The following is a 23935-nucleotide window of genomic DNA, read 5'->3' as shown; positions in this document are numbered from 1 at the left end:
GTGGATTATTGTGTTCACTTCTGCACAACATTTATCTAGTACAAAATATAGGTTAGAATAAAAAATACTCAAAACTAGGTCATTTCTCTAGTAATCAACTGCCAAAATATCATTCCTAATCTGAAGACACTGGCAGTAATTATTCAACTTAAGAAATAACAGAGAACCATGAGTGAATAAATGATTTCATTTTTGTTTGGACAGTCAACATTTTACAGATTGGGGTTATATTTTGTATAAAAAAAGAGATGATTTTTTGTAGTTTAATAGGTTAAAAATAAGCTTACTTCATATCTAATGATTTTCTTAGAGAACATCTGCTTCACAATCATAGAATCCAAAATAAAGGTTTACCATTTAGTCCTATTTTTTAGATTTTACAACCAAACAGGTAGAGCTACAAATAGCTACACTATTCTCTAATATGTCCAAGTACTTATTTTCTATGTCATACATCTTAGGAGCACTTAATTACATTAAATTTGGTGCTATATTATATGCTGTTTTGTATTCCTAGTCTGCTTCATGTAATTATATCCATAAACTCCTCCTAAGTAGGAAACTGTATTATACATTCCTCTGTGTTAATCATAAAACCTAGGGATAGGTGCTAGGCACAGAGAAGACATTCAAGAAATAATGAGATGAAAACACAGGAATGATTAAAAGCATAGAGTAACTGAATACAATTAGATCTTAGTTATTTACATTAAGGCAAAGGACTAGTAGCACAGATAATCCCCAAATATAATTTGTATTTGGCTTATAAATCGCTTTTCTACTTTAAATGGAATATATACATATGTTTTAGAGAGTCACAATATTTCAAAACGAAATAATCAAAGCCATGCCACAGTGAAGATCTGATATAGAAGTACTCATCTGAGAAGTAGTTCCATTTCTATACCTTGCCATGCACACTAAATTTCCTCCTGTGATCCTTACACTGAAGGATCCTAAGCAAGTGAGCTCCTCTCTATCAGGCTGCCTCTTGGTTACACTCTCTTTCCTACATTAATCTTTTATTCTTTTTTTTTTTTTTTTTGGTGAGGCAATTGGGGTAAGTGACCTGCCCAGGGTCACACAGCTAGTAAGTGTTAAGTGTCTGAGGCTGCATTTGAACTCAGGTCCTCTGACTCCAGGGCCAGTGCTCTATCCACTGTGCCACCTAGCTGCCCCCTTACATTAATCTTTTAATTTAAAAAGTTTATTGGGAAGGAATAAAGAAAGACCTTGTTTCTAGAAGAAGAAAATAATGAAGTACATAAGTTATGCATAAGAAACCTAGAAAGGGTAAGAAGGGATCAGCTTTTGAAGAGCTTTCCATGCCAGATAGAAGAGTTCATATCTATAGAAGTAAAGGGAGTTGACCACTGGAGTCTTAGAGTTGTGGGAAGAAACTTGAGGCAGGAAAAAGGAAAACTGCAATAGTCCTTGGGTGAGAGGTGGGAGGACTGAAACTGAAGTGGTTCATTGTGTGAATGGAGAGAAGGGTTTTTTGTGAGATCTACTGTAAATAACAATAAGGACAATAATTTTAAAAGCTGACATTTACACTGTTTACTTATGTGCCAGGCAATAGTACTAAATGCTTTACAAAGATCATCTCATATAATTCTCACTACAACCCCTGGTGATAGGTACTATTACTACCCCAATTTATACACGAGACAACTGAGTCCAACAGAAGCTGAGTGATTTGCCCAGGGCCATACAGCAAACCAAATGTTGAAGTCATATCTGAACTCAGAACTCCCTGACCTCCAGGTGGGGCACTCTATCCACTGTGATACCTAGCTGCATAAGTAATAGAAATAACAAAATTTGGCAAATGATTTGTTATCTGGGGTACAGGAGAGTGACAAGTCAAGGATGACATTGAGCCTGCAATCTTGATGACTGGGAAATGGTGGTGTCCTCAATAATTATAGGGAAGTAGGGGGCAGCTAGGTGGCGCAGTGGATTAGAGCACCGGCCCTGGATTCTGGCCTCAGACACTTGACACTTACTAGCTGTGTGACCCTGGGCAAGTCACTTAACCCTCATTGCCCTCCCAAAACAAATAAATAAATAATGATGATAGGGAATTTGGGATGGGGTGGATTTTGGGGGAAAAGATAGCAAGTTCTGCTGTTGGATATGTTGGTTTTTGAGACATCCAGTTCTAAATGTCCCAAAAGGCAGTTGGTGATATGGGCTGATGTTAGGATTAAAGATTAGGGGCTGGATATGTAGATCTGAGAGAAATCGCATAAAGATGAGAGTTGAAGAAGCTCACCAGGTAAGAATATGTGACGAAAAGAAAGGAGAGGCCCAACACGATCTTGGCCCACAGTGAGTGAGAACGATACACACTGATGATCTAGCATCATCAACAGAGACAAGAGGTGTTCAGAGAGGGTACAAGGGAAAGCAGGGAGAACAGTGTCATGAAACCTAAGAGAGTGATCAACAGTATCAAATGCTGCCAAAGAAGACTGAGAAGATTACATTAAACTAGCAAAACAGTAAATCTAACATCCTCTCAACATTTTTTTATATTATTCTTGTAAATTTTATTTTTTTTCTCTGAACCTCTGATAACCTGTGGCCCCTCTAGCCCCACTGAATCCATCTTAAAAAAAAATGCACAGAAGAGAATCAAAAAGAAGGAATCATAATCAGGATGGTTTACAGCAATGTGTGGAATGTATTCTACTTTTTTTAAAGTGATACAAAATGAACTAGCACTTAATTTCATATACAAGCTTTTTCCTGATCTTCTGCTACGTATATTTTATAAAAAAACAAATTAAAAAAAAAAAAGCTGTTAGAATTGCCAGTTAAAAGAATATTAAGGGGGAAGCTAGGTGGCGCGATGCTAACGCATGGGCCCTGATTCAGGAGGACTGAGTCAAACCTGGTCTCAGACACTTGACACTTAAGTACCTGTGTGACCCTGGGCAAGTCACTTAAACCTCATTTGCCCTGAAAAAAAAAAAAAGCAAAAAAGAAATCTGATAATGTTTGTAGAAAGTAGTTTCAGATGAATGATGACATCTAGAGACAGACTGCAGTGATTATGGGGACAGTAGAGAGGAAGCAGAGTCACTGATATAGATTTTTTCAAAGTTTGGCTGAGAAACATAGAAATATCAGGTTCTATGAGAGTTCTCTTTTTAAAGAAAAGACAACACTTGAGTGTGTTTTGGGCAGTAGGATAGGAACAAATGATTAAGGAGAGATTGTAGATTAGAATGAGAGGCAATCTGCGTGGAAGAGATGGAATCTACATGAAAAGGACTGGCCTTGCAAGAAGGCCATGCCTTTATCCAGAAACTAGAAAAAAAGGAGTATAGGTGACATGTAAATAGAATTGAAAAGAAGACCTTTGAGATATAATTGTAATGAGGAAAATCTGTCTTCAGATAAACAAGAGTTAAGTTTAAGGCAAAAAATATTCCAGTTTTTTTTTTTTTTTGGGGGGGGGGGTTTGAGGGCAATGAGGGTTAAGTGACTTGCCCAGGGTTCACACAGCTAGTAAGTGTCAAGTGTTTGAGGCCAGATTTGAACTCAGGTCCTCCTGAATCTAGGGCCAGTGTACCACCATTGTACCACCTAGCTGCCCCTGCAATTTATTTTCACTTCCATTAAGTGATAAAAAAAAAGGTAAAACCATCTAAGTGACAAATGAAATGCTAAGAAATTATTTTACACGAAAAATTTAATTTGCTTTTACTAAACTTATCCGTCGACTTACCTTTTGGTACTTCAAAGGTTATAACAATAAAAAGCCCACTTTGCTAAAGATGTGGCCAGACAATTGAGACAAAATTCACATGGATTTAAAATAATCCAAAGGAGAATTGAAGATTGTGTTCAGTAACAGATTCGGTTAACATCTGCATTTTAAATTGATGATTTTCATGGGAAAAATGGTTAATTTCCTGTTACCTAAAAAAAAACACATATCGATAACCAGATAAAGAATTTTCCTTTAAACAACCCCCAAGAAACTGAGAAATTTAGAAAACTTACTGGTGTTCCTGGAGCTACACGAGAAACTATCACAGGCATCTTCTGATCATATCCACCCTTAGAAAGTAAAGTAAAGTTAGTGTCAAATTCATGACAAAGAAAAATTTCTTAACATAAAAAATCAGTCATTTCAATTACCTTTACATTGAATCCAAACCTTCCATTCTCATCAGGTTTCATTTTGATTAGAACAAGATTATCCTGAGGAATACCACCCATTGGGCTAATAAAAAAAAAAAAAGAAAGAAAAGAAAAAGCATGTCATTTCCTTTCAGTTTACAAGTGACTAATTGCCCATATTCTTTTGACCCAGAGTTTCTATCATTCAATTAATTAGTCAACAAGGATTTGTTTTCTTTCTTTTTTGGGGAGAGGGGAATTCTTTTTAAAAGACAAACTCCCTATTTTACCCAGGGTGGAAAGGGCTAGTCATGGACCATGACTAGCCCTCCCACTGCTCAGCATGGGAGCTTTGACTTACTCCATTTCCAACCTGGGCTGGTTCACCCCTACTTAGGCAACCTGGTGGCCCCTGCTCCCAAAAGGCTCTGAAATGAGTGCACACATCCACTCAATAGGCATAGCTCACTGTAGCTTAGAATTTCTGAGGTCAAGTGATCAACCAGCAAGCTGGTTTCCTCCCTTGATAGGATCACAGTGTATGCCACTGTATCCTGCTAAACAACAAGTATTTATTAAGAGCCTAACAGGTGCCAGGCACTGTACTAGGCACTGCTCCTCCTTGGCTTCTTCTTCTTTTTTTTAAATTTATTTTTAAAAATTGTTTAATTTTTTGCAGGGCATTGGGGGTTAAGTGACTTGCCCAGGGTCACACAGCTAGTAAGTGTCAAGTGTCTGAGGCTGGATTTGAACTCCGGTACTCCTGAATCTAGGGCCAGTGCTTTATCCACTGCGCCATCTAGCTGCCCCACCTCCTTGGCTTCTGAAATAATACTCTCTTGATTTTCCTTTTACCTATTTCAGCATTTCTTTGTGAGGTTCCTATGCTGGATCATCATTACTATCCCACTTAGTCAGCATGGATGTCTCCGAAGGCTCTAACCCAAGCAGACCTCTCCTATTTTTTCTCTTTATATCATCTCTCAAGTCCCCACAAATTCAAATATACAAATGACTACTAAATCTACATATTTAACTCTAAGTTCTCCAATGGATGTATCATATGTAGTAAGATGCATATCTTAAATATAGCAGAAGTCTATAATGGACAAATTTTCTCTTTGATAAACCATACCTCCTCTAGACTTAAATGTTTCTGCTAAAGGTGTTGGTGTTCAATCATTTCAACTCGTGTCTGACTCTTCATGACTTCATTTGGGTCTTCTTGGCAAAGTTAATGGAGTGGCTGGTCATTTCCTTTTCCATTCTGCTTAAAGACCTCACCATATTTCTGAGTCATTCAGCTTTGCAACTTCATAGTCATCCATGACTCTTCTCTTCCTCATGTCCTATACCCAAGTGTCAAACCTTGCTGATTTGATATCACCATCTTTCCCCTTGGTTCTCTTTCCTACACTCAACTACCTTCTTACATCAGGCTCCCATCACCTCTCCCAAGGACTATGACTTTCATCTAGTCTCCATGCTTACAGTCTCTCCTTTTCCTCAATTCATTCTCCACATAGCTGCCAAAGGAATTTTCCTAAAACACATGCACTGCCATACTCAAAAATGTTCAGGGTAGCTAGATGGTGCAGTGGATAGAGCACCAGCCCTGGAGTCAGGAGTACCTGAGTTCAAATCTCGGCCTCAGATGCTTAACACTTACTAGCTGTGTGACCCTGGGCAAGTCACTTAACCCCAACTGCCTCACACACACAAAAAAACAAAGACTATAAGCTAGGAAAAACAGGAACTGTTTCCTTTTTTTCCTTCTTATTTTCAGCACCTAATATGGTTCCTTGTACACAGTAGGGGCTTAAGTTTTACTGAATTGCCTGAAATGCTATCTTTGACCCTTCCTCTCATGTCTGTTGATTTTTCCAATTCTTGGCCCCATGATCATGCTTGTCCATTTCCACCTTCTTGTCTTTCCATCTTCTTGATCCCCAGTATTAGAATGAAACTTTAAAATCAGGAAATGCTTCCCTCCTTGATCTATCAGAGACAAGAGACAAAAATATATCTAACAAGAGACAAAAATGCCTAAGGAATCTGACAAAATGCAACTCCTTAAAACTTCTTACGGTTAACAACCACTGAAGGCGCTAAGATAAAAAGCACTGTCCCAAAAGTATAGTGATTAAGAATTTTTAGACATTTAAACAATTTACATACTGGATGTTGAACAGTCCTGAGACTACTGGTAAATTTTAATTCATTGCTTAAAATTGTAATTTTACTAAAGCATCTTAATTGAAATTTTGTTATGTTCATTTCCAAACAGTATAGCTTTATTTTGAAATCATGAAGCTTACATCCACCTGTGTCCTGACTTTTCTGCTCCATTCAAGACTCAGCTCAAATCAGACGGGCCAAATGCCTTGCTCAGTCTCTCTACTGCTAGTTCATCTTCTCTGAGATTACCTTCCATTTCACTGTATGTTTTATATATGTAAACAGTTATTTGTATGTTGTCTTGCCTATTAGATTTTTCAGTTCCTTGAGGACTGGGATCACGTTTTTTGCCTTTTTTGTATTCTCAGTTCTCATCCCAGTACCTGGCACATATAAAGTACTTAATGTTTGTTGACCGATGTATGTATAATGTGGCTGCAATGCGCTGGGAACAGTCTACATATTAGTATCAAAACACCACAGTCCCTGACCTCAAAGACCTTCAAATCCATAGGAGGAACAGGACTTGTAAGTAGGAATTTCCAAATTGGCTAGGCCGTAAATGGTGGGAAAATGTACTATAATCAGATCCATTAATAGATATGCCACACATTTGTAAGTGCATAAAAATAACACAGTAATAAATATAAAATTAATACATGTCAAGCAATAACTGACTGTAGAATTTTCAGGTGAAGCAGGAACATCAAATGCTTCATTAATATGGTTGTCCAAGTCTTGTTGGGAATGTGAGAAATGAATCTGGTTCCAACTGTTTCTTCTTAGATTGTTTGGGTGGTAATGCAGGAGGCTGCCCATCTTCAGAAGTCTCTTGAGATCTAGAATATGGGGGTGGGGGTATGGAATGAGGAGAGAAGACAATTCCCTGAAAATAGTTTTATTAGAAGCTGATGATAAAAAAGAGGGCCAAACAATCTAAATATTTACACTGTTTGATAGAGATGACTTTGTGAGAAAATTATTAATAACAGGGTGTTTTGGGGACTCAGAGACACCCCCCACACATACACATACACACACAGGAGCTCTGTGCCAGGCAAGAATTTCAAAGGAAATGTAGATCAACTTTCCTAACTAACTAAAGGAAGTTAACTAACTAAGACCACCCTCAAGTCATGTCAATGAGTGGACTTGAATGTTACTGGCCAATTAGCTTGGATCAAGGTGAATGACCCACCTCCTACCTGAGACAGGTTAAAAACCCTGGAAGAAGGGTCTCTGATCTTTCAGAGTCTGTGTTTTCTCTCTTTACTAATATTTAATATACTTTAATAAATGCTTAATTCCCCAAACTGGTGCAGTGGCCTCTAATTTCTAAATAACAAATATATTTTAAACCCCAGCAATGTTCCCTAAAACTTGGGACAGAAATAAGGCAACATCATAGAAAGTTATTTTTGTTTTCTTGTTTGTTTGTTTGTTTTTCCAGGGCAATGAGGTTAAGTGACTTGCCCAGGGTCACACAGCCAGTAAGTGTCAAATGTCTGAGGCCGGGATTTGAACTCAGGTACTCCTGCATCCAGGCTGGTGCTCTATCCAATGTACCACCTAGCTGCCCCCCATCATATAAATTTAATGCCACAAGCTTCAATATAATATTCATCACTGTCTAAATGAAAATCCTTTAACTTTTCCCTTTAGATAATATAGATCTCATCAGTTCCTCTGTTGAACTAAGTTCAGACTTCTACATATTAGTTTACATACAGGTAAATCTGCATAAATGCATTTTAAGGGAAGAGAAAATCTTGAGGAAAGTAGAAATTAATTTATGAGTATTCCTGAAAAAATACTGAGGCTGTTTTTCTTTTTTTCCTTTCCAATGACTTTGTCTTTATTTTTCCTTCAGTTTTTTTGTTTTTTTTTGTTTTTTAGTGAGGCAATTGGGGTTAAGTGACTTGCCCAGGGTCACACAGCTAGTAAGTGTTAAGTGTCTGAGGCTGGATTTGAACTCAGGTACTCCTGTCTCCAGGGCTGCGTGCTATATCCACTGTACCACCTAGCTGCCCCCCATCATATAAATTTAAATGCCACAACTTCAATATAATAATTCATCACTGTCTAAAATGAAATCCTTTAACTTTTCCCTTTAGATAATATAGATCTCATCAGTTCCTTTGTTGACTAAGTTCAGACTTCTACATAATTAGTTTTACATACAAGGTAAATCTGCATAAAATGCATTTTAAGGGAAGAGAAAATCTTGAGGAAAGTTAGAACATTTAATTTATGAGTATTCCTGAAAAAATACTGAGGCTGTTTTCTTATTTTCCTTTCCAATGATTTGTCTTTATTTTTTCCTTCAGTTTTTTTTTTTTTTTTAGTGAGGCAATTGGGGTTAAGTGACTTGCCCAGGGTCACACAGCTAGTAAGTTGTAAGTGTCTGAGGCTGGATTTGAACTCAGGTACTCCTGTCTCCAGGGCCGGTGCTCTATCCCTGCGCCACTTAGCTGCCCTCCTTCAGTTTTTAAAATAAAAATCTTTTAAATTATGAATTGACAAAAATGAAAAAATTTAAATACACAAAGGAACATATGAAATGTGGACTTTTATTTATATAGTTTTTAAAATGTGTACACTAATTTAACAGTATAGTAATTTCTCAGCTTGTCTGATTGCCCTTCTAAACTACTTTCTGCTCTGCTTTAATTCTTGGTATTTGGGGTGAGCTATTTTGCAAAAAGGGGAGAAAGAGAATAATCAAGAATTCTGGTCAGGGTCTAGAATATAAGACCAAACTAGAAGACAGAAACAAGATTTAGAGACGAGTAGGTAGATCCAGGGGTTTCACAGTGTGAATCTAAATAAGGAGCACAGGCAGAAGATTTGGCAAGGAATATTTAGGTTGAAAGATCAAGATATACAGAGAAGAGAAACTAACAAGAAAGTATAGGCAGGAGCATATTTGAGGGATCAAAGATTCAAGATGGGCATGAGAAAACGTGGGGAAAAAAAGAATTTGAATATGAAGAAAGGGAGATAGTTATCTCAGGGTCCGAAATAGCAAAGCACATTTATTAAACAAAATAAAAAGCTAACATTTGAATAGAACCTCATTCCTTAAAATGGGTTTTATTCCCCAAAATATTGAGGTAGGTAGTAGAAATTAAATGTTGAATCTAATTTTAAGATAAAGAAAACAGACTCAGATTAGTTAAGTAACTTTTCCAAAAATTAAGTGGACGGACCCTAAGCAGTTGGGTCAGGCCTCAAAACTATCTTTTGTCCTTAAATCTTGTGTTCTATTATATCATAAACTGAATATAACTACTGATCTCAGTAACCTAATTTCTGCTCTTTGCCATGGTTTAAATATGGCTTCACCAAGCCTGTCATGTACAGACTATGCTTTCCCCAGTTCATAAGCTACTCTGATAGTAGAGGTTGTGCTCTCTTTGCTGTGGCCATTCCCAGGGAGAGGTTGGAGGGGAGATGGGAGGAAATCTTTCTGCTTCAATACTTCAATTACTCTATAAGGTCACTGATGTAGGTATTCCCTCCTAAGGTGTAGTCTTCAAACAATTGACACCTTCTCATTCTGGATGATTTTTATTTGAGTATCCCCATCAATCCTTCACTTATTCACATACCTCCATCACAGGTGGCCCACATGGAAGCCTTTCTCTTTATGTTTTAAGATTACATAGGTACTCGGGGGACAGCTAGGTGGCAAAGTGGATAAAGCACCGGCCCTGGATTCAGGAGGATATGAGTTCAAATCTGGCCTCAAACACTTGACATTTACTAGCAAGTCACTTAATCCTCACTGCCCCGTAGGAAAAAAAAAAATTACATAGGTACTATCCCGAAGTTAGCAAAGAAAGAGAAGGGAGGGGAAAAGAATAAACATTTATTATGTGTCTACATATGTGCCAGGAATAGTTCTAAGTACTTTACCAAAATCTCAACTGATCCTCATGACAACCCTGAGAGTTAGGTGTTTTCATAATCCCCATTTTACAACTGTGGAAACTGAAGCAAACAGATTCAAAGTGACCTAACCCAGGGTCACTCATCTAGTAAGTATCTACGGTTGGATTTGAACTCCAGTCTCAGCACCCAATCCACTGTGTTATTTAGATGCCTAGGAAGAAGAAAAAGGCCCAAATGCACAAATATAGTTATGTCAATCACTTTTGTTGTAGCAAAGAAGTGGAAACTAAGAGGGTGCCTATCAACTGGGAAATGGTTGAACAAATTATAGTGCATAAATTTACTGGAAATTTACTATTATGTTATATAAGAAGTCACAAAAGGGATGGATTCAGAGAAACTTCAGAAGACTTCTTTGAAATGAAGCAAAGTGAAAGGAACAGAGCCAAGAAAACAATTTATGTAGTAACAAGAAAATTGAGAGAAAAAAAATTTTTTTTTTACTGAGGCAATTGGGGTTAAGTGACTTGCCCAGGGTCACACAGCTAGTAAGTGTTAAGTGTCTATGGCCAGCTTTGAACTCAGGTCCTCCTGACTCCAGGGCCGGTGCTCTATCCACTGCGCCACCTAGCTGCCCCCCAAAAATTCTTAATTAAAAAAAATTAGTTAAAAAAATACATATATAAGTACCGGTGCTGCATTCAGGCTGTCCATTTATCAGCCCTTTGCCTTGCTCCAAATCCTCCTCATAATTTCTTGGATAATAATATCTTTTATGCAACGTCTTACTTACAAATCTTTTTTTTGTAACAGGCTACAACCTTTTTGAACCTACCATATGTTTCCACTGCCCTTTGAGTCACCCATGATGTTGATTCTTCAGGGATTGTGGTATTCATGATTAACAGCCATAAAGAATGAATAAAGGAATATTGCTGTTAAAAAAATTAGGTGTTTGACCAGTGCAGATGTTTGAAAGCACTGTGTAATATTCCAAATTGAATTCAATCTTTCATTTTTTTGCATTTCTAGGCCCAGTTCATTGTCCAGCTGCAATATCTGCCTAAGCTGGACCAACTTCATAGGTTGAAGTATCCATCCAAATGCATATTTGAGTCCAGACAATTCTTTATCCACTTCATATTTCCTGTGGGGATTGTTAGGCTGAACTCTATTGGCTGGACTGGATTGTGAGCTCATGTTGCAGTGTATTGCTGGCATAATTAAATAAAATAATTCTAGTTGGAACCTATAGAAACATTCATGGAATATAGTCAGCACTAGGTAATGTGAGGCTATAGATCAGGGAAGGTCAAAAGGTTCCAGGATGGAAAGTGAGGCTGGGCTGGTGGGTAGATTATTTAGAGTGCTATGCAGGAAAGAGATCATACCTAGAGAGTTGGGCACAGGACGGAACACTTAGTTTAGAAACTGGGCATGTAGGTACTATTTATTTCGAGGGTAGAACCAAGTAAGAATCTACAGGAATTAAGCCAACATGAAAGTTAATCTTGAGAGTCACTGGTGTCAAACACATGGCCCAAAGCATTCCCAAGTACAGACAAATCAGATTTAAAATGTAACTGGGAACTATTAAATAAATAATAAGTAAATAAATAAAATAAGTAAAAATATAATAAACCATAGATAATGCTAATAATTAATTTTTTAGGTCAATATTCTTCCTCCCTCTTCCCACCAGGGATTTTCCTTTGTGGTTTAGTGGCCCTTGTTTCTATTTAAGTTTAACGCCACTTATTTAGAGTCTATGTTTAGCTCTAAACAATGTGAGGAGCACAGATAAGCAGGACAGGAATTAACATTTAGGGAGGAAGCTATTGAGAGGAATGGAATCCAACTATAAAGGGCAGATTATGATTCAAGACAGCCATAAGGAAGAATAGTTGAGGCTATGACATGGACCAGGATCTCAAGATATGGAATAGGTAGACAAATCAATATGATATAACATAATAAGAACTATGCCTTCTGCCCTGGTTTTGGATGTCATTTGGGTTAGGCGACAGGTAGCAAGTCTGGACTACTGCGCAAAATGAAACGGGATTCTACAAGTGTTGTTGATTGAGGCAGGTAGCTAAGTCTTTGAGGCAGAAAGGTAAGTCTCTCGGACAGCCTCCATAATGCTAACAAAGGTGCCATTCTGAGAAGTTTGTGATTTTAATGCTATTTTTCTTTCATTAAAGAAAACATATATAAAGTAATGAGAGACTGTTATACAGGGATGACCTTGGAGTCACAAGGACCTGGGTTTAAGTTCTATGTCTGACGCATATTAATTGTGTGATGACCAACTGGGAAGTTGTTTCAGGGGCTGAGGCACGGAGAGATTAGAACTATAAGCTACAAAGGAGTTACCTATCTCAAGTTTCTTACACTAATGAAATTAAAGGTATTGACCAAAAAAAAAAAAAAAGGAGAAAAAGTAACATATAATGACTGATTAGTTAACCTTTATTCTAGGAACAAATAAATGCCTGAATGACTTGCAGTATAACACAACAAAGCAATTAAATTTAAATCTTTTCATACCTTAAATTCCTAAGCAGTTATGTTGACTTGTACCCCCTAATAAATGAAACTTTTTTTTCAAGCAGATGTTATCAGTTATGTTTCTAAGATATATATTCAAAGGGTACTCACAAACCAGCGTAATCTGTACAGAAGCTATGTCTCTCCATTTTAACATGTAGTTATTCTGCTGCATACTTTTTAAAAAATGATCTGAGTGTCTGATTTAGCCGTAATGAGTTTTATAGGCAAACTAAAAATTATAATGGGGAATTATAATAGATTTAAAATAGTATCACTAAATAGGCCAGTTCTAATAGTAGTTCCTATTTTGGGGCCAATGTAAAAATCTGTCAAGTGTAATAGGGTGAAGAAACATTGTGTACTTAGGAAGAACAACGAGGTAAGGCAGGGAGGAGGGGGACTCTAATTAAAAAGGAGGTTAAGGCCTACCAAGAAGTTGAAAGGAGGATCAAGCAACACGGTCATAAAGAATGAATTTCTTTGCTGCATAAGTGGCTACCTAATCTACCCCACTTTATAAAAAGGAAGTAAAATATTTTCAATGAAAAAAACTGTACATTTTAAAAAGTTTTACTGATTTATTTATATTTGTATCACATTCATTTACAAATATAAGCCACCCATTTCTCTTCCATGCCCAGCGAGCCTTCCTTCATAACAAAGGAAAAGAGAATTTCAGCAAAACCAGTCCATTGACCATTTCTTTTTCTCTTCTGGTATACTATCAACAATGTGACAAACAATAAGACAAAGATTTACTCAGCTGTAGAAAGACCACAAAATCGACTTCAACTATTAAAACTGCTAACTTCAACAAGTCAAAAATTTAAAGACTCTACTATAGACTTGTTAATGTGCTCATTTATACTGAAATACCAAAAAAAAAAAAGTATACAATATGTCAAATTCAGTACTGCATTAATTTATATTTCCTAGGCCAATAAAACACAAATGAGCTCAAAAACATATAAAAACTAAGAATGAAATTCCCCTTGAGGAAAACACTCATGGAAGGCTTTCTGAAAACATTCAAGCTCCAAAATTAACCTGATAAGCTGTTATGAGTGCCTTATTTTCTCTTTACTTTCTCTGGCTGGAAAGTTTCACATACTCAGCCCCAGAAATAGGTAACTAAACACACCATCCCCTTCATCATAAATTAAATTACTATATTTATGTGTTGGTACAGGGTTATTAACTATATTCTACTACACTTAAATATTCTGAATTCAAATGAAATTTCAGAGAAGCATTCATTTTTATATTGGTTAATATGTAGTTAGTGCACTTCTACGGTGAAGATGAAATACTAATTATTTTACTTAAGTTAAATAGGCCTCTAAAGGTGGGTTATACAATATTTACCTACACTATAAAGGTTACAGACAAGGTATTATGCATGTTATAACATAATACCTTTTGATTGTAAGAAAAATAGAGATATAAAAGATGAGAAAAAATATCTTGAAATGGTTCAAGGTGTCTGGCATTTATATTTGGGTTTTCACTCTGTAAAAACAGATGCAACACTATAAGGTTCTGAATAATATACTGTAGTATACCGAATTGTGATAACTGACAGATCTATTAATGGTTGAAACCCACCCTCTTTTTATAGGTGTTCTAGTCAGCTTTGAATTTCCTTATGAATGTTTAAATAACAGCAGTCAAAGCACCTGAAATTCTGAGAGTTACTGCTTTCAACAATTTCCAACACAGTCCACAATAAATAAACATTTATTAAGTGCCTATTATATACCAGGCACTGTGCTAAGCTCTGGGGATACAAAGAAAGGCAAAAGAAAATTCCTGCTTTCAAGGAGCTTACAGTCTAATGCGGGAGACACATAAACAACTATGTATAAAAGAGGCATAGCCAGGATTAATTGGGAATATACAACAGCTGCCCCCAGGAAGACACTAGTATTCAGAAGGATATGGAAAGGCTTCCTGTAGAAGGTAGGATTTTAGCTGGGACTTGATTTTCTACAGATTCCTTTCCAATCTCCTCCATTATAAGATTTCTGTGTTTTGTTACAGAAATAGTCATGCTTTTTTTTTTTCTTTTTTCAGTGAGGCAATTGGGGTTAAGTGACTTGCCCAAGGTCACACAGCTAGCAAGTGTTAAGTGTCTGAGACCGGATTTGAACTCAGGTACTCTGACTCCAGGGCGGTGCTCTATCCTCTGCGCCACTAGCTGTCCCAATAGTCATGTTTCTTACATACTAATAGGAGTATGTTAATATTTGTAGTGTGATTTTATTGAAACAAAAACTTGTCAAGTATTTTAAAATTAATTCAGGCTGTGGATTATTTCAATAAATTACAAACTGAAACATTCTAACTTGCTGTTCAAGCAGTCACAGAACAGGAAAGGAAATGACAACCTGGGATCTCAGTAATATTTAGAATTCAAGTGCTGGATGTAATATGGGAATCATTACTAATGCAATGTTTCATTAAATTTACCTATTATAGATCTTTATCTAAACAAAACAAGAAATCACGTACCTGATTCTTTGTTTAACCAAACAAACTTAATGTTGACTGCAGACTTACTCTTCCATTCATCCTCACACCCTTTTCCACCACTCCCACAGTTTGCAAATGAAGGAAGTATGAGCTAGTGAAAAGAATACTAAATCTGGAATCAAAAGACCTGTGTTCTGGGTTTATTTTTAGTACCTTTAAGTCACATGATCTTAAATCACAATACTTAATGCTTAAATTTTTTCATCTGTAAAATCAGAACAGGGGCAGCTAGGTGGCACAGTGGATAAAGCACTGGCCCTGGATTCAGGAGTACCTGAGTTCAAATCCGGCCTCAGACACTTGACACTTACTAGCTGTGTGACCCTGGGCAAGTCACTTAACCCCAACTGCCCCACAAAAACAAACAAACAAATAAGCAAAACCCCAGAACAACTTTCCTACTTCTGAAAATATCCTAAGATTAAAACCACACACAAACACAATAGACGGCCTTGTATAATGGATTGAGTTAATTAGACTTTAAGCTAGAAGTCCCAGCTTTGCTACTTATTAGCTATGAAACTGACTGATCCACTTAAACTCAGTCTCAGTTTCTTTATCTGTAAATTACAATTCTAAATGTCCAATATAATTATTGCTTACTTTTTTCATGGTTGTGCAGAAAGTATTTTGTAAACTTCGAAGTACCATATAAACATGGCTATTATGAGACAAATAAGAATTCATTGAAAGAAAGATACTTCACATAAATTTAAAACTTTTTAAAATAAGACTGAAAATTTCTAAATGTACAGAAATGTAACCAGAGTACTTTCATAACATATGCATTTAATAAATTTTAGTAAAGCAAATGAATTTCTCTACAATGTAATTAGTAGCTCCTGATTTAAGAAACTGTTAAAGGGAGTTTTGTATTGGAATTAAAGGTAAAGTCAGTTTTTTCCTACGTAAAACTGGTGGCAGATAAAAGGATTGAACTATGGCTTCATCAGTAACTAACTGTCCCAGGTGATTTAGATATTCTGTTTTTGGTATATTATCTATCCTATGCTTTATGTAATCATTTGTTTGCATTCTTTTCAGATTTAGCAGAAGGATAAACCTTAAGGAATTCAATTTGACAAGGATTTATGTGCAAGGTATTATGCTAGATGCCAGGGATACAAAGACGAAAACAAAAAAACACTGCCCTTTAGGAATTTAGAAAGCTATGGAACTTACACATTTGTTGATATATATTTGAGCTCCTTAAAATAATATGTGTAGAATAATACTAAAAAAGTCTGTGGCACACAATCTGTTAGTATTAAATTAGTAGTGTGAGATTAGAGGAATAGTTTACTCAATGGTCCTTCATAACATTATTGATTTTTTCCTCATTCAGGCAGCAAAAAGTTTTTTGTATAATAGTCTAAGTGTGAATCTTTGGGAAAATACATTTAATATAAGTAGAAATTTTATGCCTGCAATTGAAATACCTTTTAATACCACATCCATAGTTCATACGACTAAGGATTTTATTTTTGCTATTATCATTGTTATAATATGGGGGAAATTGTCACATATGGAGAGAGTCATCAAGATGGCTCTTTCTACTAGAGATGATCCAAGTTTAGAATCAGATCAGCAGAAACTGCTCCCCCTGCAGGAAACTATAGAACATACCAAAAAAGGAGCACCAATTCAAGACAGAAAATATAGCCCCTTTAAACCAAGTGACTTGAGCGCATGGAAATCAATCATCCCTAGTTTTGAGAAAAATCCAAACACTGTAATTTCACAGTTAAGGACTATATTTAATATATATCAACCCACTTGGGCTGATGTTACTTGCCTTATGGAAACTTTACTGTCCCCAACTGAGATTACAGATATTATCTCAGCAGGAAATGCCCTTGTTGTGAAGGGTAAGGCTGATGTGGAATGGCCTCTAAAGGATCCAGAGTGGAATTATAATAATGATAGGGATTTCCAAAGATTAAAAGATGCTAGAGAAACACTTCTGAAGGGAATGGAATCTTGCTCTAGAAAACCGGAAAACTGGCAGAAATTTTTAAGCCTACCTCAGGAGGCTAATGAAAGAGCAAACAGATTTTATGATAGACTTTGTGAGGCTGCTAGACAGTACACCAGATTGGATCCAGTAGATTTAAGAGATTCCTATATCGTTCTCAACACATTTGTTTATAATTCACTGCCAGAAATACACAGATACTTTCTGAAACAATGTCCAGACTGGAGAACTCTCACAGTAGATAGGATTAAAGAACTTGCAAATTATGTCTTTGACTCACATGAGGAAGGTCCAGATCACCCTAAACAGAGCATTCTGGCACCGGCGATTCCTAGTCAGCCATGTGAACACCGGAACAAGGACACTAAGGTGTGTTGTTACTGTCGTAAAGAGGGGCATGAATTGAGAGAATGTAGGACTTGGAGAAGAAATTCTAATTCTAATTACAGGCGAAATCAAAATAGAAATAGATCTTTTCGGAGGAATACAGTAAGGCAGTACCAGAATAATGGTAACCAAGGTCCCCCTCAGAGGAGGGCACAGGATTGACGGGGTCTTGGGGAGGAATGGAACATAGATAATGAAAGCCATATATTCCCAGATCCGGATTTTTTGAATACACTTGTGCCAGTCCATTCACCTCCCCAGAGTAATGAACCACATGTCACCCTAAAAGTGGGGGAGACTTATTACGATTGTCTGCTAGACACAGGAGCCTCTAAATCAGTATTAGTAAGCAAACCAGATGCTGGGTGTAGACCTGTAGGATTTTTGAATGTAGTGGGAGTCTCAGGAAAGAGCCAGAGAGTGGCAAAATTGAATCCTCACATGGTATCTATGGGGCCCTTAATAGTAGAACATTCATTTTTACTCATGCCTGATGCCCCTGTAAATTTATTAGGTCGTGATCTCCTTTGCAAGCTTAGAGCAACCATATCTTGTGCTCCAGATGGGGCTGTCTCCCTACAATTGCCAGAGGATACTGTTCATTTATTACTAATTTTACTTACAGAAGCTCAAGGAACAGTAGGGGAAGTATCCAAAATTCCCTCTGACATTCCTGAGTCTTTATGGGCCTCATCCCCTAATGAGGTGGGGCTCCTTAAGTCTGCCATGCCTGTTACCTTTAAAGTTAAGGGGGGACCACCCCCTCCATTCCACAGTATCCATTGTCTAGGGAAGCAATAGAAGGGATCACACCTATAATTGAGGCTTTGAAAAGCCAGGGTATTATTATTCCATGTCATCACTCTCCATGCAATACTCCCATTTTGCCAGTTAAAAAACCCAAGCCTGGGCCAGATGGTAAACCTGTTTATCGTTTTGTGCAAGATCTTAGAGCGATTAATAATTATGTTATTCCTAGACATTCTATAGTTCCAAACCCGGCTACGATAATTTCATCCATTCCCTATGAATCTACATGTTTCATAGTGGTAGACCTCTGCTCTGCCTTTTTCTCCATACCAGTACATGAGGACTTCCAATATTTATTTGCTTTTACCTGGAAAAATAGACAGTGGACCTGGACTAGACTCCCACAGGGATTTGTAGACAGTCCCACATTATTTTCCCAAATTTTACAGCAGGATCTGGCCTCCATTACCTTTAAAGGCTCCACACTAGTACAATATGTTGATGACTTACTTTTGGCCTCTCCTAATGCTGAAATTTGTCAGGAAGATAGCCATCACTTACTGTTGGAGCTGCACAAGAGAGGACACAAGGTTTCCAAGTCAAAGGTACAATGGTGTTTGCCCCAGGTAGAATATTTAGGATTTATTTTGGCTGCTGGAACTCGCTCTGTCTCTTTTAAGCGAGTCCAGGCCATTCAACAACCCTCTGCCCCCACTACTAAGAGGCAGTTGAGAGCCATTCTGGGAGCAGCCGGGTACTGTAGACAATGGATACACTCTTTTGGTGAAATTACTAAACCTCTCATAGCTCTAACAAAAAGTTCTGTCCCAGACATTTTACAATTAGATCCTTGGCATCTCTCAGCCATAAAGGAATTAAAACAGGCCTTGTTATCAGCACCTGCCCTAGGACTACCAGATTATAGTAAGCCTTTCACTCTCTTTGTGCATGAACAAAGGGGGGTGGCTTCTGGAGTTCTGATTCAATCACTGGGGCCTAACCAACGCCCTATAGCCTACTATTCAACTCAGCAGGGGATTGTGGGTTCGTGTCCCTTTGTAGTCGCCAAACTGTGAGATTAAAATTGGATATTAGATCATAAATCTACCCTACTTAACCTTTCCCTTAATTTATCTCCCAGACTAGTAAATGGAAGAAGCTTCTGGTTTTCTAGATAGAACTTTTATTGTATGGTAGTCACAAAGTGATGTTGATTAGAAGGATAGGAAAGTAGAAATACAATACAAATCGTCTTAAGTCTAGGCTTAGTCTATATTCTGTATAAAACTCACCAAAAGCGGAAGGCCACCTTTGGGGCGAGAGACCGAGTCAAGCGCGTGCTGTTAACCGAGAGCCGGGCCGAGTCAAACTCCAGTCCGCGTCTGTCTGTGCAGCGCAGCCAGGAGACCAGCGGAGCAGGAAAAAAGGCCCCACTTCCGTTCTCTCCTTGCCTTTTAAGCTCGCACCCCGGAAGTCGAGTGCTCAGCAGGCAATCTGGCCTGCGTCGCAGGCCGACTGGGGTGCGTAGCTCATGCTGTTGGTCTCCTCCCCAAAAGGGTAGTCCTAAAAAAACCTGGTGTCTCTCCATTATCTAACCGACTGTTAAAACTTTTTACCACATTAGTAAGGTTAGTTATGTTTGAAATTGTTTGGGGCACCTAGGTAGTACAGTGAATAAAGCACTGGAGTCAGGAGAACCTGAGTTCAAATTTGGTCTCAGACAGACACTTACTATCTATGTGATCCTGGGCAAGTAGCTTGACCCTGACTGCCGCCTTCCTCCCCTCCGCTCCCCAAAAAGATATTGCTTTATTTTGAGGGAATAACATAATTAGTAATAATAATTTATTATATATCACATTAAGCTTTTACATTTATTATTTCATTTGATCATTATAACACTGCTGTGGAGTATTATTATCCCCACTTCACATTTGAGGAAACTGAGACTCAGAATAACTTTCCCATAGTCATCTAATGAATGTAAGAGAGAAAGAGTTTGACTACAAGTCCAGAATTCTTTCCATTATATTATTATGTTTCTCATTTGAAGTTCAAATAGTCTTAGATTAAAACAAATAAACAAAATAAACAAAACAAATTAGTTTTATAATAGTACACAGACTGAAGGCGAGCATCAGGTTCTAAAGAAAATACTCTGCAAATCACAGGGAAGTGACAGATTTTGTCGGATTACATTTACAAACATTTTGCTAATACGTTCTAAAATTAAATTCTTTACTTTCCATCTAAGTTTAAGTGATTTTTTCAAGTGATCTTTGCTGATTATAATTTTTACTTCATTATAGTAAGTCTTTAAAGTATTTCTGCATTTATGAAGTTTACATGTTATAGCATATAATCAAATTTAATTTGGGTTCTAACCTTCTTTACTGTTGAACTTTTTGTTAATTTGTTTAGGTCTGAAAAAGTGAACATCGAGACCTCCAACTATAATAGCTTAACAATCAAATGAAAATTACCAAATACAGTTGAGCCTTGGGACTAAAGTTCATGAGAAAGACTCAAGACTAGATATGCCAATTTCAGCATTATCAGCACAGAGCCTTAGTTGAACCCATGGGAGTTGATGAGATGAGGAGGGTAGAAAGAAAATAGAAGTCTTGGGACAAAGCTTATACCTGCCAAGTCTTATTGACTTCACCTCTACAAAAATCTCTCATAACTGCCCCATTCCTCTACCCTGGCTGCCACCCCAAGTTCAGGTACTTATCATTTCATCTTTCCAGGGAAATTACAATAATCTCCTCATTGGTTTCCCTGCCCTAATTCTTCCATCTTAATCCTATCACCCACACATCGGCTACACTGATATTCCTAAAGCACAAATCAAGTCTTTGCACTCTCTTCCTCAAGGACCTTCTGCACTCTTTTTCATAGAGATAGATTAAAAGTTTATGGTGATTCCAGAAGACTCAGTCTATGTTGATGACATATGGTTCAATAAATTAGTATTTAAATCTTTTGATATATAGGTGTGAATGTATTACAGCATAGGCTGAAAAGGTACTTGTACTGCATCAGCATATGCAAGGTTTTATCATCATATAGGAATGTCTACATATAGGGGTGTATATGTAAGTATTCTTCATCACTGGTTCTTCTCAAGTGGGAAGTGGGAAAATCACTTCCTCATATTTTCCTTGGTAACTCAACACGTTCCTGACACAAGTCTTTCCATTCTCCAATGCTTATAAAACAGGTAGAGCTGCCTCTACTTTGGCTACTTCTTCCCCTTTCCCTTCTCCCATGCTGCTTTATGCCCATAAACATGCAGGAGTGGTTAATCATTATTCAGATAGAATCCAAGTCAATGAACTGGCAGGGAAATTTCAAATTCTGTACTAACAGGAACCCTGATATACAAATAAACTCATATGAGGTACACAGTTTCTATAAATATCAAGTAATATGCAAGTTAAATCATATGTTTAGATACCTTCAATTTTAATGCTACTTATCTTAACTGATGGAATTTGAAACAATAAAGAAAATACTGGTGAAAGAAGTGAATAAATTAAGAGCTTACGGTGATGATTCCAGAATGATGCTATTAGCCTGTGTTGATGATGGAGATCTATGATTCACAAAAACTTCACTTGGAGAGGTGTGGACTATATGGTCTACCAAGTGTCCAACTGAAGATGGTCGTAGTCGTGTTCCCTCTTGTGTAAATGCAGAGTTGCGACTAAACAAAAGTTGGATAACAATTTCTTTTTAATTTAAACTTTTTTTTTCATATTTTTTTAACAAATGAATTTACACCACAAAGTTTTCTTTTAAAAGATTAAAGATTCAAAATAAGCAAAAGCTTTTTTAATATTGCTGTTTTCATTTTCTTAGTACTTATATCAATAACTGAAATGAATGTGTTATTAAATCACTGATGTTTTATACTTTCTACTTATTAAATATTTATATTATATATCCACATGTATGTATGTATATATGTAATGAGGCAATTGGGGTTAAGTAACTTGCCCAGGGTCACACAGCTAGTAATTGTTAGGTGTCTGAGGCCAGATTTGAACTCAGGTCCTCCTGAATCCAGGACTGGTGCTCTATCCACTGCACCACCTAGCTGCCCCTATGTAATTTCAAAATTGTTTTGCTTAGCTCCTCTTTCTCCATCCCATCCCTCAGTTTTTCAAGTGAATCCAATGTTCTGAAAATATTAACTGTGTAGAACTGCAAGGATTTTCCTTTAATGTAGCTCAAACATGTTTTATGTTGTTGTTACATAAAGTTTCAATGGCTTGGTCATCATCCAGATGGGGCTACTTGTGTGTGTGTGTGTGTGTGTGTGTGTGTGTGTGTAATTAAATGATGACAAAGATTAAAGTTTGACTTTCATAGCATAGAAACTCATCTTAGAAAATTTATAATAATGGAGAAAATTAGGAGCAAGGGTAATTTGAAGAGTGTAAGTCAGATTTCCCAAGCTTTTTTTGGGGGGGTGGGGTGGGGGGGGAGGCAGGGCAATGAGGGTTAAGTGACTTGCCCCCAGGATCACACAACTAGTAACTGCCAAGTGTATGAAGTCGGATTTGAACTCAGGTCCTCCCGAATCCAGGGCCGGTGCTTTATCCACCGTACCAACTAGCTGCCCCTCCCAAGCTTTTTAAAAGAGAGACTCTTAATTATTCTGAAGCTATGAGATCACTTTTGAGCAGGGGCAATAGGATACTGGTAATGGGAGCTGCTGACAGCTGATTCTCTTTCTCTAGGTGAGATAGTGCATGATAACAGCAACCAACTTGCATTTCTACCAAGTAAAGCCTTGGGATCTAGTGGTAGATCACCCATGGTGTTAACTCAAAAAGGGTAACAGTCTTTTTCACCTATTCATGACAGAATGGTCAGAATGGAGCTGGAGAAGATGATTTATGCATCGATAAATATCTTGTATGATTAGCTGAAATTGTTGTCCTACATTGTAATTTGGGAGCTGGATAGCATTGACAATTAATATTTAAGAGGTTCATATTAATATAAACCAGTCATATTTTACTTACTGATTTGGTGTTCCAGGTGGAGATCGTGACGGTAAACTTTGAGTTTCTAATCTTTCATCAGACAATGAATTCCTACTCACTACTTCCCAATCCATCAATTTCCGTGCCAAAGGTTTACTTGGGGATCTGCAGAAATAATAGGAAATGGTTAAAATTATAACACAGAACCTAGTGTACCTACCCAAACCTTAAATGAAATCGTAGTATTTCTTTCAGCTGAATGAAATATTCTCTTAAGTAATTACATGCAAGAAATGAATGTTTTCAGTATTTTTCCATGTTCTTAGTCCTCATTATGACATCTTATCATCCTCCCTCCTACCCCACCCTCAGCCCTAGTTCTTTCCCAGACCATCACTTTGCAATAGCTACACTCTCCCAACTTCCCCATTTTGAACCACTGGTAAACTAGTTCAACTCTATACCATCCTCTTCCCTTGAATTCCTTGCCCCTTTATCCTATCATCAATCTTGTCTTGCCAAGTCTTAGCCT

At 37.2% G+C, this 23935-nt stretch overlaps 1 protein-coding gene across 1 annotated transcript in view; it reads right to left on the bottom strand.

The window, feature by feature from the left end:
• The window catches only part of PTPN4 (protein tyrosine phosphatase non-receptor type 4), a 225434-nt gene that overhangs the window by 22459 nt on the left and 179040 nt on the right, over positions 1-23935 (bottom strand). Inside the window, 6 exon segments of the mRNA XM_043998589.1 lie at positions 4018-4074; positions 4156-4240; positions 6995-7092; positions 7094-7154; positions 21957-22115; positions 23443-23568. Coding sequence (XP_043854524.1) covers positions 4018-4074; positions 4156-4240; positions 6995-7092; positions 7094-7154; positions 21957-22115; positions 23443-23568 — 586 coding nt within the window.

The sequence above is a fragment of the Dromiciops gliroides genome, chromosome 3, assembly GCF_019393635.1.
Source record: "Dromiciops gliroides isolate mDroGli1 chromosome 3, mDroGli1.pri, whole genome shotgun sequence".
Taxonomy (NCBI): Eukaryota; Metazoa; Chordata; class Mammalia; order Microbiotheria; family Microbiotheriidae; genus Dromiciops; species Dromiciops gliroides.
This window is presented reverse-complemented; position numbering and strand designations above follow the sequence as displayed.